This window comes from Aulonocara stuartgranti (assembly GCF_965226115.1).
Source record: "Aulonocara stuartgranti genome assembly, chromosome: 23".
Taxonomy (NCBI): Eukaryota; Metazoa; Chordata; class Actinopteri; order Cichliformes; family Cichlidae; genus Aulonocara; species Aulonocara stuartgranti.
In genome coordinates, this window is record NC_138958.1 from 41695985 (window position 1) to 41709953 (window position 13969).

The 13969-nt window shown below is 40.1% G+C and overlaps 1 protein-coding gene and 2 long non-coding RNA genes across 6 annotated transcripts in view; all 3 read right to left on the minus strand.

Annotated features, from left to right (window-relative positions):
- The window catches only part of LOC309700766, a 187256-nt gene that overhangs the window by 125558 nt on the left and 47729 nt on the right, over positions 1–13969 (minus strand). The window lies entirely within an intron of this gene.
- LOC309699747 lies at positions 1325–3321 on the minus strand. Its single transcript, XR_014274460.1, has 3 exons — positions 3218–3321; positions 2780–2914; positions 1325–1465 (listed from the first exon to the last, which is right to left on the minus strand). It is a non-coding gene; the product is annotated as an uncharacterized lncRNA (long non-coding RNA).
- LOC309699720 (nucleoside hydrolase-like) lies at positions 9480–12820 on the minus strand. Of its 2 annotated transcripts, none has more exons than XM_082522868.1 (8): positions 12723–12820; positions 11877–12079; positions 11609–11788; positions 10699–10810; positions 10446–10582; positions 10218–10295; positions 9908–10000; positions 9480–9816 (listed from the first exon to the last, which is right to left on the minus strand). In XM_082522868.1, the coding sequence occupies exons 2-8, from the start codon at positions 12051–12053 to the stop codon at positions 9637–9639; spliced, it is 957 nt and encodes a 318-aa protein (XP_082378994.1). In that variant the 5' UTR covers positions 12054–12079; positions 12723–12820; the 3' UTR covers positions 9480–9636. The 2 variants fall into 2 exon arrangements, with proteins under 2 accessions (XP_082378994.1, XP_082378993.1); XM_082522867.1 differs by having other exon boundaries at positions 11877–12054; positions 12723–12810.

Here is a 13969-nt window from a genome sequence, read left to right on the forward strand (position 1 = left end):
GCTTCTAGTTTTGATCCCTTGCCCTTCATGTCTCTCTGTGTCCCCTCTGTTCTGTGTAATTGTGTGTCTTTGCATGTTTGAGTTTCTTGTTTTCTGTCACTCTGCATTGTGCATTATGTTCTCATGGTTGGTTTTTTGTTACTCTCTCTAGTCTAGTCTCTTGTGTTCCCAGCTGAGTATTTCCCTGTGTATTTTGGTTCTTAGACCTCTGCCTTATGGTTTATGTCTCTGTATTTCTTAGTTGCTGTCTCCACTGTGTCAAGTTCGCGTCTCTGTGTGATACTTCCTGTTTTACTTTGATGGTCCGTGTCTCATGTGAATGCGTCCTGCTTTGCTTGTCTCGTCAGTCCTGATTTCTCCCAGCTGTGCCCTCCTTCTGTGTCTCATTCCCCTCGTTACTTCCCAGTGTATTTAAACCCTGTGTTTCTCTGAGTCAGTGTCGCGTCGTCCCTCATGCTGTGTGGATCTCCCTGTGTGTCTCTCTGTGAGTTTTCCAAGTTCCCAGTTTAGATTAGTTTGTATGTTTTTTTTTTTTTTTTTTTTTTTTCCCTGCCAGCAAATAAAGCTGAGTTTTGAGTTCACCTCCCTGAGTCTGTGAGTCCTGCACTTTGGGTCCAACTCCTGCCTGCCGCACAGCGATTCATGACAGAAACAGCTCATGTGTGTTCAGTGAAATGTGTGTGTGATCATGAGACTAGTCATTGACATCGTCCAGACTGTAAAAGTATCACAGAAACACAGTCACCTTTGGCACTGCGTCACAAGCCAGCCATGGCTGATGACAGAATCACTGAACAAGTGGCAGCATGTTACTGTTACGACATGTTAATGCTTTGGACCACAAACTCAAAGCAACACGAGCTTCAGGAATCGTTCGATGTTCTGTGATTACTTTGCAGTTTTAGAGAGATTCAAATTCATTGTGTGTTTAGCTACAGGTTAACAGTCTTCACAGCTAAGTTTTGCTTCCACCAAAGAGAAAAGAAAAAATAATATTAGGGGCTTTCCTGAACATACTTAACACTAGTTGTTAGCCGTCTAAGACCAGAATGTCTCTTGCAAAGTGTACAGGTAAATTATTTTCACAATCAACTGCAACATATCTGTTAGTGAGGAGATTACCAGTATACTGGCATCTGGGTTTTCTGGCTCCCTCCTTCCTTAGTTCACACTTAACAACTTTGAACTTCTTGTGACTTTTTGTCATTTGAAGTGTTTCATCAAATATTCCCTCAACACAAATGTTTTTGATCTCACTTGGATTATCAAGGATGAACGTGTCGGTATCTTTACAGCTGTTGTCAACATTGTAGATCTGTTTCCTTCTTATAACCGTATCACAATCCATTGCAGTCATCTTGGCATTTATGTGCTGTCTTCTAAACTGGCCATAGCGGGTTTCTTCAAGCGTTGAACTCTCAGTGGCAATGAGCAGCAAACAGATAAACAGGATCCTCATTATTACCTGGTGAAGAAAAAACAGAAACAATATTCTGATTGAGAATTTTATCCAGAAAAAGCACAAATTATTGCAACAAATATGTAATAAATTTGAGTCTACATGCTAACTTGTGGTTCCTAAAGTAGAATGGGAAGTGATAGGTTTGTAGCATAAACCACAGTTTACTACACAGCAAAAATCAAGACACAAGTAGGCAAAGTTCTTTGTGTTACTCATGCATGAGGGAGACCTGCCTGGAGCCAAGTGTCTCTCTGAAGAGGAGTGAACGCACCCCCCTCTTCATGCTACACAGAGTTGTTACAGACCTCCTAGGATGAGACATTCTTTCAATCTACAAATGAATATATACTTCTAAGCATATATAAATATATATTTCTAAGCATAAATGACAATCCAACAATACAAATCTAACAGGAAGCAGAGGCTTCAACTATCACCCAGCCCTCTCCTGTTGAGCCTGCTCCTATTCTGGCTTCAAGCCCAGCAAGAAGCGTCGGATCAGCTGCTGAATGATTGCTTAGTTACTTTGCTTTTGTCTTTGGGTGCTCAGGGACTTCTCATACACTCCTTCCCCTTCATTCATATTCTACTGTTACATACACTATGTTGCCAAAAGATTCTGTTCCTCTGCTTTCACACACACATATAAACTTGAATTACATCCTATTTTTAATCCATATGATGTCGACCTCCCTGTAAATGCTTTCCACAGCGTTTAGGAGTGTATGGGGAATTTATGAGGTCAGCCACTGATCTCACACATTAACTTGCAGTCTCTGCTCTATTTATGAGCAGTTCTTTCAGGTTGAGATCAGGACTCTGTGCAGGCCAAACTCGCTCATCCATGTCTTTATGGATCTTGTTTTGTGCACTGGTGTGCAGTGACGTTGGAACAGGAAGGGGCCATCCCCAAACTGTTCCCACAGACTATGGAGCATGAACGTATCATAAGTGTTTTGGTGTGTAGAAGCATTAAGAGTATCTTTTACTGGAACTAAGGGGCCGAGTCTTAAATTGCTGTTGAATCTAAATGTCTTATAGTGAGACACATTAGAATTTTGATTTTGTCTTTTCACAAACTGATCGCCAGCCAGAAATCTTTACATCACACAATGAAACAATTTGCAAGAACTTAAACGTCGACTCGGACATGAAATTATCATAAATGTAAACGCTGGAAGCTTTCCTCACATCTCCTCGTGTATTGTGGCTTGGTCTGTAATAACAAATCTGCACTGCACATCTGAAAACGAATAAAACTCAACTCAAGAACCTCACGACCTTTGCTGCACTAAAAGGCATCCAGCATGAGATTACCTTATTTTTGCTTCACTGATGAGTGAATGAGTGGTTGTTGGTTGGTTGGTTGGTTGGTTGGTTGGTTGGTTGGTTAACCTGCAGCGGTTCAGGCACAAGTGGGTCGTGTGGAGCAGCAGGTGAAAGGCTCTGAAGCTGGCGAAAGATTACAATAAATCAAATACATGACTGAATAGGCAACATCTGATAGTCAGTGTGAATGAAAATGAAAGATTATCTAACATAAAGACTGGTCTCAAACTGTACATGCATGTAGCTTATGCAGGATTTGTGTGCTCACAGAACCCAGATAATGTCAGCATGTTTTTAAGCCCGTGTCTGGATTGTAAAAGTAGGTAAAGTGTGGCAGGAGCGAGGGTTGTTATACTTCCTTGGAGGTGTAGAACATGAGCCTGTTGAGAATTAAATATTTTTATTGCACAAACAAAACATTCTTACCAAATGAGGAGCGAAGACTCGAGATGAGCAGAGTGTAGCTGAGACACGCTGTTACGTTCAAGTCAGTCAAACTGGAACAAAGAACACTTGGTTCTTGTCACTTTCATTTTTATACATTTCAGCAGCACCGCCTTATGTAATCATTTAAATTATCACCTACATCACCAGTGCACCAGTTCTAAGAAAATGTACCACTTCTCTGTTTGTGTTTCAGAAACTTAATGCAACATGACCACAGCATCACGCAAATGTAGTTTGTCACTCATAGCTGGCTTTTCTACTGTTTTACGAAAAAAAAAGTTTTCTTGCATATTTGCAGGCCAAACAATCAGGTTGAACGATCAGGCTTGACGCCTCCATTTCTACCTGTTCGTGTTTCCAAAGTAGAATCACTGTGGCGATCGCTTTAAAGGCTGCATGGCTTTCATTGTTACATTGTGTTCATACCTAAATACTAAGAGAAAGTTCATATGTGTGTCCTCATTAGGACCGGGATTTGTGTTGGTGTGTGGGACTGTTTCCTAAGGTTTATACTGTTACTGGTTATAATGTGACAATGTGTTTCAGCTATTTTACAGAGTAACACAAAAGTAGAATAAAATAGAATAATCCTTTAATTGTCCCACAAGGGGAAATTTAGTTGTAACAGCAGCCAAAAAGACAAATATACAAACAAACAGTACACAGGACACAGAACAGAAACATACACAATTTTTCTTACATATTTACATTAAGGACAATGGTTACTATAAACAGAGAGTACTGTACAGTTATTAAATTAAATAAAAATAATTACAGGTAAGAGGCAAACCAGGTTGTAGTGCGAATTGGTTAATTAACTAACTTATTGCAGTTACAGCATTGATGTAAACATCTATGTTTGTTGGGAGCAGTTCTGATTGTACAGTCTGACAGCTGCAGGGAGGAAGGACCTGCGGAAACGCTCCTTCATGCATCTAGGATGCAGCAGTCTCTCACTGAAGGAGCTCTGCAGTTCAGCAACATCTACATGCATGGGGTGGGAGACTCTGTCCATCAGAGATGTTATTTTGGCCAGAGTCCTTCTGTCTCCCACCACCTGCACTGGGTCCAGGGTGCATCCCAGAACAGAGCTGGCCTTCCTGATGAGTTTATCCAACCTCTTCCTCTCAGCTGCCGATAAACTGCTGCTCCAACATACCACACTGTAAAAAATGACAGATGTAATGAGTAAATAATGCATTGCAATACTTTTAAGAACACTGTTCTGTGTAATGCATTACTTTTTTGACTAGGTTCATGTTTCCCCAGTATTGAACTCTATAAGAACGGGCGATGCCTCCAACATGCACAAACATTTGACCCACAGCATGCAATTCATCTGCATGAATGTAATGCCTTTAATATGCTGCTTAGAGATGGTTGTAGATCTCAACGTGGAGCCAATTACAACCCAATAAGAATCAATAAGAGAATCATATTGATAAGTGATATTGAGAATGCCATCCCTACCTGCTTGTGTGTCACCCTACTTGCTCATAGGGGTTCATATAATTGTTGGGTCTTCTGTTGTCCTTGTATTACTGTAGGGTTTTATCGTACAATATAAAGCACATTTGTGATTTGGTTCTATAAAAATAAAGTTTAATTAAAAATAATATTTTTTCCGCTGTGCCTTGGCTCAGCCGGTTTCTCTTTTTGGTAATAACCTCTCCATCTCTGGAGAAAAACCCTTTCACGTGGTACTAAGTAGGCAGGGGTTTAAGGGTATCCCACAGAAAGCCTGTAAAGATTTGGATAGATGCACCTCTGCTTAGATTATATAGATTAGGTGTTGTTGTACCCCAGTTGCTTGGCACACACACAAAAAGAGGTGAAAAAGGTGAATCTCCAACATGAGCAGAAGAATTTTGCAGGGATCCAATAGCACATACAGTGGTCCCTCACTGTTTCGCTGATTTTTTCTTTTTTGTTGCATTTTTTATTTATTTTTTTAAGTGCATTGTATTCTGCGTCCTGACTGGCTGTAGACAATTAGACCATTGTCAATCAATCTCGTGTTGTGTCTCCTGTACAGTACAGAATGCGTTCAGCTGGTCAAATTTACATAAAGCTTCGATCGCTAGCAGTGTGACTCTGACGTGCTGTACTGTATGTTTGTAAGTTTTCTCCCCAACAAACACAACAATGTCGACAAAACATCGTCACCGGCGGGTGCCTTTGGTTTCCTTCTATAACACTGGACTTATTTTTCTACAAGACTTTGAGAGTGTTCAAACAAGAGAGAAAAGTGTGAAAATGTTCATGCCTGCCTGGGAAAAGTGTATAAAGTGTGTAGTGAGGGGTTTTACAGCCTTAAAACATCTATAATAATTGTAAAAAATAAAGTTGGCTACTTCATGGATTTCATCTATCAGTGACTCCTGCGATAAACGAGGGACCACTGTATATGGTCATTAATCACACCAGCACTCAAACCACTTTCTGAAACAGCAAGACTCTAATAATTTTCTTATCAGAGACATTACTCACTCTTAAATAAGCAAGCCTGGACTGTGGCACTTTGGTACTTGAAAAACAACTACACTTCATTTAGATAGAAAAAAACTGGGTTATATTATAAAGATAAGAACACAAAACATGGGGTGCAGACTGCATTACATATATCATTGTTTCATTCAACTTTTAAGTTCATTTTTGAAGAGCGTATATAAATATATTAGGGCATCTTTCATTAGCATGATACGCCACTCTATCGAGAGTATTCTGTCTGCCTGTCTGGTAACCCTGTATGGCAATTGTAATGCTCTGGTCTGCAAAGCTTTAAGGAGGGGGGTCAGAGAAGCACAACAATCACCATGTCTGAACTGCCAGCAATCCAAGACGTCTACAGACAGCGCTTTAGAAGGAAGGCCCAGAGGATCCTCTCTGATCCTGGCCAGACATCCTTCACGCTCCAGCTGTCACACAGAAGGTACAGGAGCATTCGGACCTGCACCGGCAGATTCTGGGAAAGTTTCACAAGCCATCAGGCTGCTGAACTGCTGAAATATTGGACACTGAACTCATTCCTACGTAAAGACAGACTTCATTTGATCACCACAGAATTTGTTTGTGTTCACCTCATTTGCCAAAACCTTAATGTAACTTTTTCACCTCTGCAGTGGAGTTTAGTCTGAGGACACTCAACAAAAAGCTACTGCTATTGCTACAATATGCTATTGTAATAGGGTTCTATTTCTTACTCTTATGAGAAGCAAGAGTGAACTTGAGGATCAGGCTGTACGTGTCTGTCAATGGTTGGCATCTCAACGACAGTTCCTACAAACTGTTGTTCAACACAAACCGCTGCAGGGCTGAAGCATGTTTGTGAAAATGTTAACTCATTATTATTACAGGCTGTTCCAAACTGCATTCTTGACACTTGATTCAGCAGGTGTGAAAGGTAATCCTGCAGTATATTTTGCCACTCACAGTTGACAATACACCTGTGTTTGCTAACATCTTGCTTGACATGTTTGCATGAGGAGATTTTGGTGGAAAGTAACCAAACATAAAGACTAGTTCATACGATTTTGAGGAAGACTTAAGAAAAGCTTTCTTTTTGCTTACACGTATATGATTTAATTCAAAAATGAAATAACTCTGTGTTATTGTAAAGTGTGGGACCACATTTAGTAATTTAAAAGGTGGCTGAGTGCTGTTTAAGTGAACTGTCTGATCACTGGAGTTCAATCATTAAACCTTTTAATAACTAAAAACAGAAAGATTTATGTAGCTTTAACTCACACATTTCATGCCACAGAGTAAAATCCATGCATAAAAATGAACTATTCTTTTTTTTTTTTTTGCCTGTCCCATTTGGTTCTTTAGCCGTCAGAATTGTTGCCTGAAGACCAACAAGGATACCAATGGATTTACTTTGCCAAATGGATCATCACGGCCTTGCTGTATTGGTCCCTTTGATCGACTTTGTTGTTATTATTTATTTTATTTTATTTTCAGTTGTTACAGACGGGACAGACATGACAGGGATAGGAAAGGGAGAAATAAAGATGAAGCAAAAGAAAAACAGAAGGGAAGAGGGGCAGTGAGAAGAGGAAAAAAAATCTCCTGGATCACCTGTTGAGAGAGAAAGAAGAGAAAACAAGCAAAAAAAACAGAGCAACATACTAAACACAACACCATCACGTTAATCTAGCTAAGTGTAAACAGCAGTAAATACTAAATATTGAATGTTGTTGTGTAGCAAGCAGGACCGACAGCGCACAATGTGCTTGGAAGTAGCAGCCAATAGAGGTGTAGTTTATGTCTATGAACAGTGAACACCCGTGTGCACACCTGTGTGGATCAGCCTTTTGTATTCAAAAGGTTTCCCCATATAATGGTCTGCAAGCGGATGTAGAGAGCCATAGCCCTGTCCCCCAGGGCATGAAGCAGGCATGGAGGAGATCCAGGCTCCAGACATCCAGAGTGCGAGAGCCCAAGGAGGACCACCGGAGGGGCATCCGTGCCACCCTCCTGGGAAGAGCTGAGGAGAGCCCCAGATGAGGGCTCACCCAATAGCCACGGAGCAGAAGCCAGAGGGGGCTGCACTGGCGTGCCCGCCAGCTCTGCCGGCAGCCAGCTGTGCCAGAGTGAACCGAGCTGCAGGCCCAGAGGCCGGAGGCCCGAGGGCCCCCTTTGTCCCGGAAGAGGCCTGTCCGAGCAACAGGGGCCAGGCCCCGCCAAGTAGTTACCGGGAGTGAGCTGGTACATACCTGAGCGCCCAGCCCCGGACACCAAGAACCACCAACGCACCGACCCCTGAGGGCATCAGTCACCGGCAGGGAGTGTGGTGAGGGGAGATAGGCCTCCACACTTTGGAGGGCCTGGGAGTTCCCAGAGAGGTGGAGTGTAAGACCCGACCTGACATATAGACACAGACAAACAGGCACACAGACACAAACATGCATTCCCACTCTCATGCACACATATACAAATACTCAGCACTCACCCAACGTAGGGATAGACATACATGGACACTGTACACACAATCACATTCCCCAAACAAACTCTATACCCCGGGTCCAGGTACCCTCGCCCCTAGAGGGGGAAATGGTACCTAGGTCCAGGAGATGTTACCCTTTCCCCCGGGGTGGAGGCAAGCAGACCTCCACAGGTTCCGCAGCAGCAGAGAGGCCCCGCATCCCAGATCCCAATCGAATGGCCAACACCTCCTCCCAGTCCCCCCGCCCCGATGGCCAGCAGAGAACAGGGGTGTGTGAATGAACTTCTCAAATAATTATAGCTTTGAGCAAGTGAGATCTGGTTCCTTGATAGTCACTCACTCAAATAGATAAGAAGATCATCTGATAAGAAAATAAGTGACAGAAATCCAGTCCGTTGTGTACTTATATGAGTGCTTCAAAGTTAGGTTCAGGGTCTGAAGTGGAAATGTGGAGGCCAGCAGACAGGTGATCATCATATCTGGATTTGTTAAACTTCAACAATTACAATGTTTGTTCCAATTCTGTGATTGAATTCTGTACATGGAGTTGGCTCTGATTCTGCAGTCATACTCCGATGATGTTAACTATTTTAGTTACAACATCAAAAACACGGGTAATTTTTAACGCTGACTCACATAGTACCTCCTGATGTATAAGACAATGCAAAAGTACCAATTTCATTTCCTGGTTCATTTCAGTCACTTTATCTTGCATTTGCTTCAAAAGTCTGACATTTTGTCCTGTCAGATTTGCACAGACATCAAGCTGATAGCCTGTGGCCTGTTAACGTGTTAAGTTTAATGGGCTAGGGGTTAGGGTTCATTGATGAGGAGTTAAGGTTGGTGGGTTATGATCTTGGGCAATTTGGCCTTGCAAAACCCCTTACGTCACATGAGCTCCTAGTCCTTTTTTCATTTACTGTAAATTTATTTTGCTGTGTTTATTTGTATGTATGCAGACAAATAAAATCTGTACTTATTGCAGTTTTGTCTCTTATTATATTTTGTGTTTACATTGTAAATGTACATAAAGATATAAGTAATGTGGTGGTAGTACCATCTCATATGGAGAGCAATATGTCTCAAAAACGTGACAAATGTGTACAATATAATCCACAAGTATAAACTAAGGTTTACAAATGTGTGTGCAGTCATTTGTGTGTAACTTTTGAGGACTCACTAGCATGCGCTTCAGTCCACACACAAATACAAAGTAATTTGACCACACATAAAACTATTTTGCAAATGCATATACCTAAACCTGAATAAATACTGATCATTTATGCAGATACATTTGGGTCACAGCATTAACTTTATTTACTACTACACAGTTGAGAACTGGTCAACTTCTTCAACACCAATCTGGACAAACTGTTTCTTAATGAATGTTGTACATGGTTTGTGAGACTGCAACACAAAAGTTTTTATTTGTTGTTATGAATCATAACACTCAGGTCTCAGAGTGTACAGCATCACTCTTTTTGACTGCATTAATCAACATTTCCTTGAACTTCTCCAAGTCGACGTTCTTCATGATGAAGACTTTGTGTTCTTTTTTCAGCTTCTCGTCGCGGTCCAGCACCATCATGCCTCGAGTGTAGATCCCCTGCAACTCCACCGTCACTGCAACCTGAAAGAGTAACAAAATAATTCATTAAACAATGATTTCAGCGAAGATGTTTTACATTGTAACCTGACAAAAAAAAGTTGCAGTCACTCGCCTCTTCACTCTTAGGTATGACTGCATCATTGATGGCTGCAGCCATGGCGTAGGCGTCACAGGGATTAAATTCTTGATGTTTCTGTTCACACTTCTGTTCACACAGTATGTCAGAGGTAATTAGACATCTTATAATATTCTGTAAGTTGTCACCAGTGGGGCACCAAGATTTAAGCAAAAGGGCTGCGAGCATATTTACACAATACTGAAGATGGATTAAATTCATTGCTAACTGGAGCTTATTTTCTTGTACAAAGTGAGGACTTAAGACTTAAATGCTTGATGCTTTGTGTCAATTAATACACTCTTACCTGTCTTGAGATGCGTAAAATCTTTTCCACAAAGTCTGATTTTTCAGTATGTACAGATAACCAGGTGTCACAGAAAGACTAAGGGAAAAAAAGACTGTAAGATATTTTCAAATACCACTTTATACACAAACTCAGTGTTAGCAGAGATCCTTTCAAACTTTAAAACTGTTCAGACATTATTCATTGGAACAGAACTGAAGCCCTCGTTCAGCTTGTTTCCCTCCTCACCCATGGCAGGCAGTTCCAGCAGGTGAACTCCCAGGTAGCGATGTAGGTTGGGCATGTGTAGCGGTCCAACACGATGTAAGCAGCCTCTGGGTCACACACAAAGTTAAACTCTCCACATATTGTGATGTTACCCCTGGCTGCACACAGAAACAAGCACAGTCACACACTCATTCTCATATATATCAGATATTTATAAGACTAAAATCACGAATGGATAATGAGAGACAGAGGAAATACTCTGTGAGGAGACCACCTTCAATGGTTCCCCCCATGATGTAGAGCGCCTTAAGCTTTTTAGGCAAGGAAGGGTCCAACTGCACTGCTGCAGCCAGGTTCATGAGGGGGGCAGTGGATATGAGGATCACCTGGAGGCAGGAGACAGAGTTGAATTGATGATTTTATTGCCTCCTAACCAACCTTTGAGCTGAAAACAAACCCTCAGTTGTAAAATAATAATTTTCCTTGAAAAATTCTTAATACATATGCATCAAGTTTTTAAAAGAATTATTATTGATAAATGTGTTTAGAATGAATTGAGAATTAAACTGGTTTGGTTGGCCCAGTGGTGCAGTTTGTCTATTAAGCACTTGAAACTTCATGACAACTGACAGATAATTTTTATGACTTCCCAATTTAAACTGCATTGAAGCTTCAAGTTATGCTTTTTTATGTGTGTTTGGCAACTTTGTGATACTTCGCAACGAGTTGGCTTCTTTCACATCAAGTGCATTGTACCCTTTGCAATCCATAACCAACAGATGATATCATTGTGTCTACATCCATTTTTACTGGTCACCATGAAAAAGCAATTAAATCATTAGCTCTGGGTAAAACAAGTTTTTATTAGTCAAGTGATGCAATTTCATCTGTGGGAGTTCAACAATTTTCAGCTAAATGTCAACATATTTTTTAGGAAGACTTCAAGGCATGTCTGCTGAAATAATCTGTGACTGGGCCTTTAAATAAAACGTTTGATCAGAACCACAAACCATTTATAAAAAGTGGGTAAATGTATTCATGTATTTTGAGATCACCTACTTCTCCACACAGCATTTTTACCCAACCCCTGTGTAAGCTACAACGTTCTTAGTGTACACATATCACAGGAAAATGAGGCTCTCAATTTTCATTCATGTAAGAAGCTTAATGGTGCAGACACTCACCTCTTTATCATTTGCGTTCACAAGGTCAACAATGGCCTGTTTGGCTTTTTTCTGCTGCACCAGATCCAGGCTTGGTGCGTGTGGATCTGGAACGTCCCCAAACCCGTCTGATCCAAAGAAATTATCTGCATGGTTTTCATGGTCCACCAAAGGCTTTGAGCAGCCACGGTACACTGGAATCTGTATGAGTATTATATGCTGGATGTAAGAACATATCTACGAACATATTCGTGTAGAAGGGCTCTCTTACAGCGTGACACAAACTTACGTCCAGCCTGTCGCAGACTTTCAGGACACGAAGGACATTTCTGAGGACATTCTCCACAGACGTGTTGCCATAGCAGCAGGTGATCCCCAAAACTTCCACATCAGGTGTGGAGAGGGCCATCATGATGGCAATAGCATCATCCACCCCAGCATCCACATCAATGATGAGCTTCTTCATCCTGTGTTTAACCACAGGATTCAAACCTGAAGAGTGATTATTTCTAATAATAATCCATTTTTGACCACATGTCTAACTGTAGCCTATCTCAGCTGTCAGATGGAGGGAAAGAGGCAAAAACACAGATAACTACAAATATTTTAAATAAACACAATACAGTGTTTTTCTCTTCACACTCTCAAAACCTTTCTCTCATAGCATAACTACATGTTTTGTAGCTTTCCTAAATATGAAGGTTAGATTGAAAGACTGCTTCAACTGTTTTATGGTAGAGGCAGGAGAATGTTTTAGATACAGCATTAAAATGTGTAGTGTTCAGTACAAATATCATAATTAGATCAGCTTTTAAAATATCTGGGATCTTCATTTTACAATATATATGAAAATAGTCGCTTGCACAAAGATTTTGAAAAATGTTCATGAACAGGTAATTGACCTGCATCTGATTGTGGCAAGGTTAAAGAATTTTAAACAACAGTTTCCATTGTCAAAAAACAAAAAACAAATCAAAACACCACAAAATTATGCTTTTAGGTGCAATAAAAAGAAAGAAAGAAAAAAATAAGTGATTTCTGGGGGTTTTAAGAATTACATTTTAAAGATATGTTAACCTTCACAAATACTGTGAGATTCTGAAATTATTACTGAAATAAAATGTAAAATACTCACCTGGTAAATGGATTCTGGCAGATGTTTAGAGCTTGGTGATTGGAGCTGTGATAGCTGAATGCTATCAACTGAAGAGCAGCCAGCTTTATATAAGGAAGTGTTACATAAGTACATGGCTAACTCCACCTTCAGATATGCTGTAGGTGTTACAAATTTAGCTTGAGATTTAGATTGTCCAAATTTCCACTTGCTTGAATAAAGTGAAAAAAATATTTTTGTCATGTAAATGAACAGCATTTAAAAAAAATCACGCACAGAGAGGTGGGTTGGGAAAGTAGATTCTTAAGGTGTAACACTTGTATCCTTTGGTATCGACTAATGGGTGTTATCTTTGTATTAATGTTTAAGAAGACGGTTACAAAAGTGCTACCTGCTAAATTATGTAAAAAGTGGCACACTAAGATAGACATTTTCACTTTTTATTGTCATGCAGCAACAATTTAGATAATTAGAATTAGAATCAAATATTTAGAACATATACTAGAAGGAACAGAATTTATTTCATTTGACGGACTAGTTACACAATATGGGATCAACAAGAAAAGATTTTTAGAATATCAACAAATTAAATCCATAGTAAAAAAGAAATTTAAACCGGGTCAAGTTGAACTACAAACACCACCAAGTGTGGTTCAATTTCTTACTCTTAAAACCCCCAAATTACTATCCAAAATATACAGAATGCTTTCTAAAACAGATGAATCAATATCACTTCCTATTGCAAAATGGGAAGCGGATTTATCAGTTAACTTAGACCTAAACTTCTGGTCTCAGACTTGCTTAAAAACCTTTCATCTAATCAGAAATCCCAGTCTTCAATTAATTCAATACAAAATATTACATAGAGTGCACTATACAGGTCATCGGATGTTCAAGATGGGCTTTACGTCTACCAACAACTGCTCACACTGCCAAACCAATTCACCGGCAATTATATCCACGCTCTTTGGTTCTGTCCACCAGTTCAGAAGTTTTGGCGCGAGATATGTGACGACTTATCAAAGTGTCTGAAATGTAACATTCCAACTTCCCCCTTAGTGTGTTTGTTGGGCAGCTTAGATAATGTCACTTCAGAAAAGAATATAGCCCATATGGTTTTCACTGCCCTATGCATAGCCAAGAAAACAGTCCTCATGAACTGGAAAAATAAAAATAATCTTAATTCTAACCAATATAGAAATTATCTATTAGATTAGATTAGATTAGATTAGATTAGATTAGATTAGATTAGATCTGCCTCAATTTTA

Excerpts from the sequence above, each read along its gene's own strand:
- LOC309699720 (XM_082522868.1), bottom strand. The coding sequence starts at position 12,053 with ATGAAGAAGCTCATCATTGATGTGGATGCTGGGGTGGATGATGCTATT. Across the intron at positions 10,583-10,698 it reads CATGGGGGGAACCATTGAAG|CCAGGGGTAACATCACAATA; the intron begins GTGGTCTCCTCA and ends TTCTGTGTGCAG. Across the intron at positions 10,001-10,217 it reads TTTTACGCATCTCAAGACAG|AAGTGTGAACAGAAACATCA; the intron begins GTAAGAGTGTAT and ends CTGTGTGAACAG.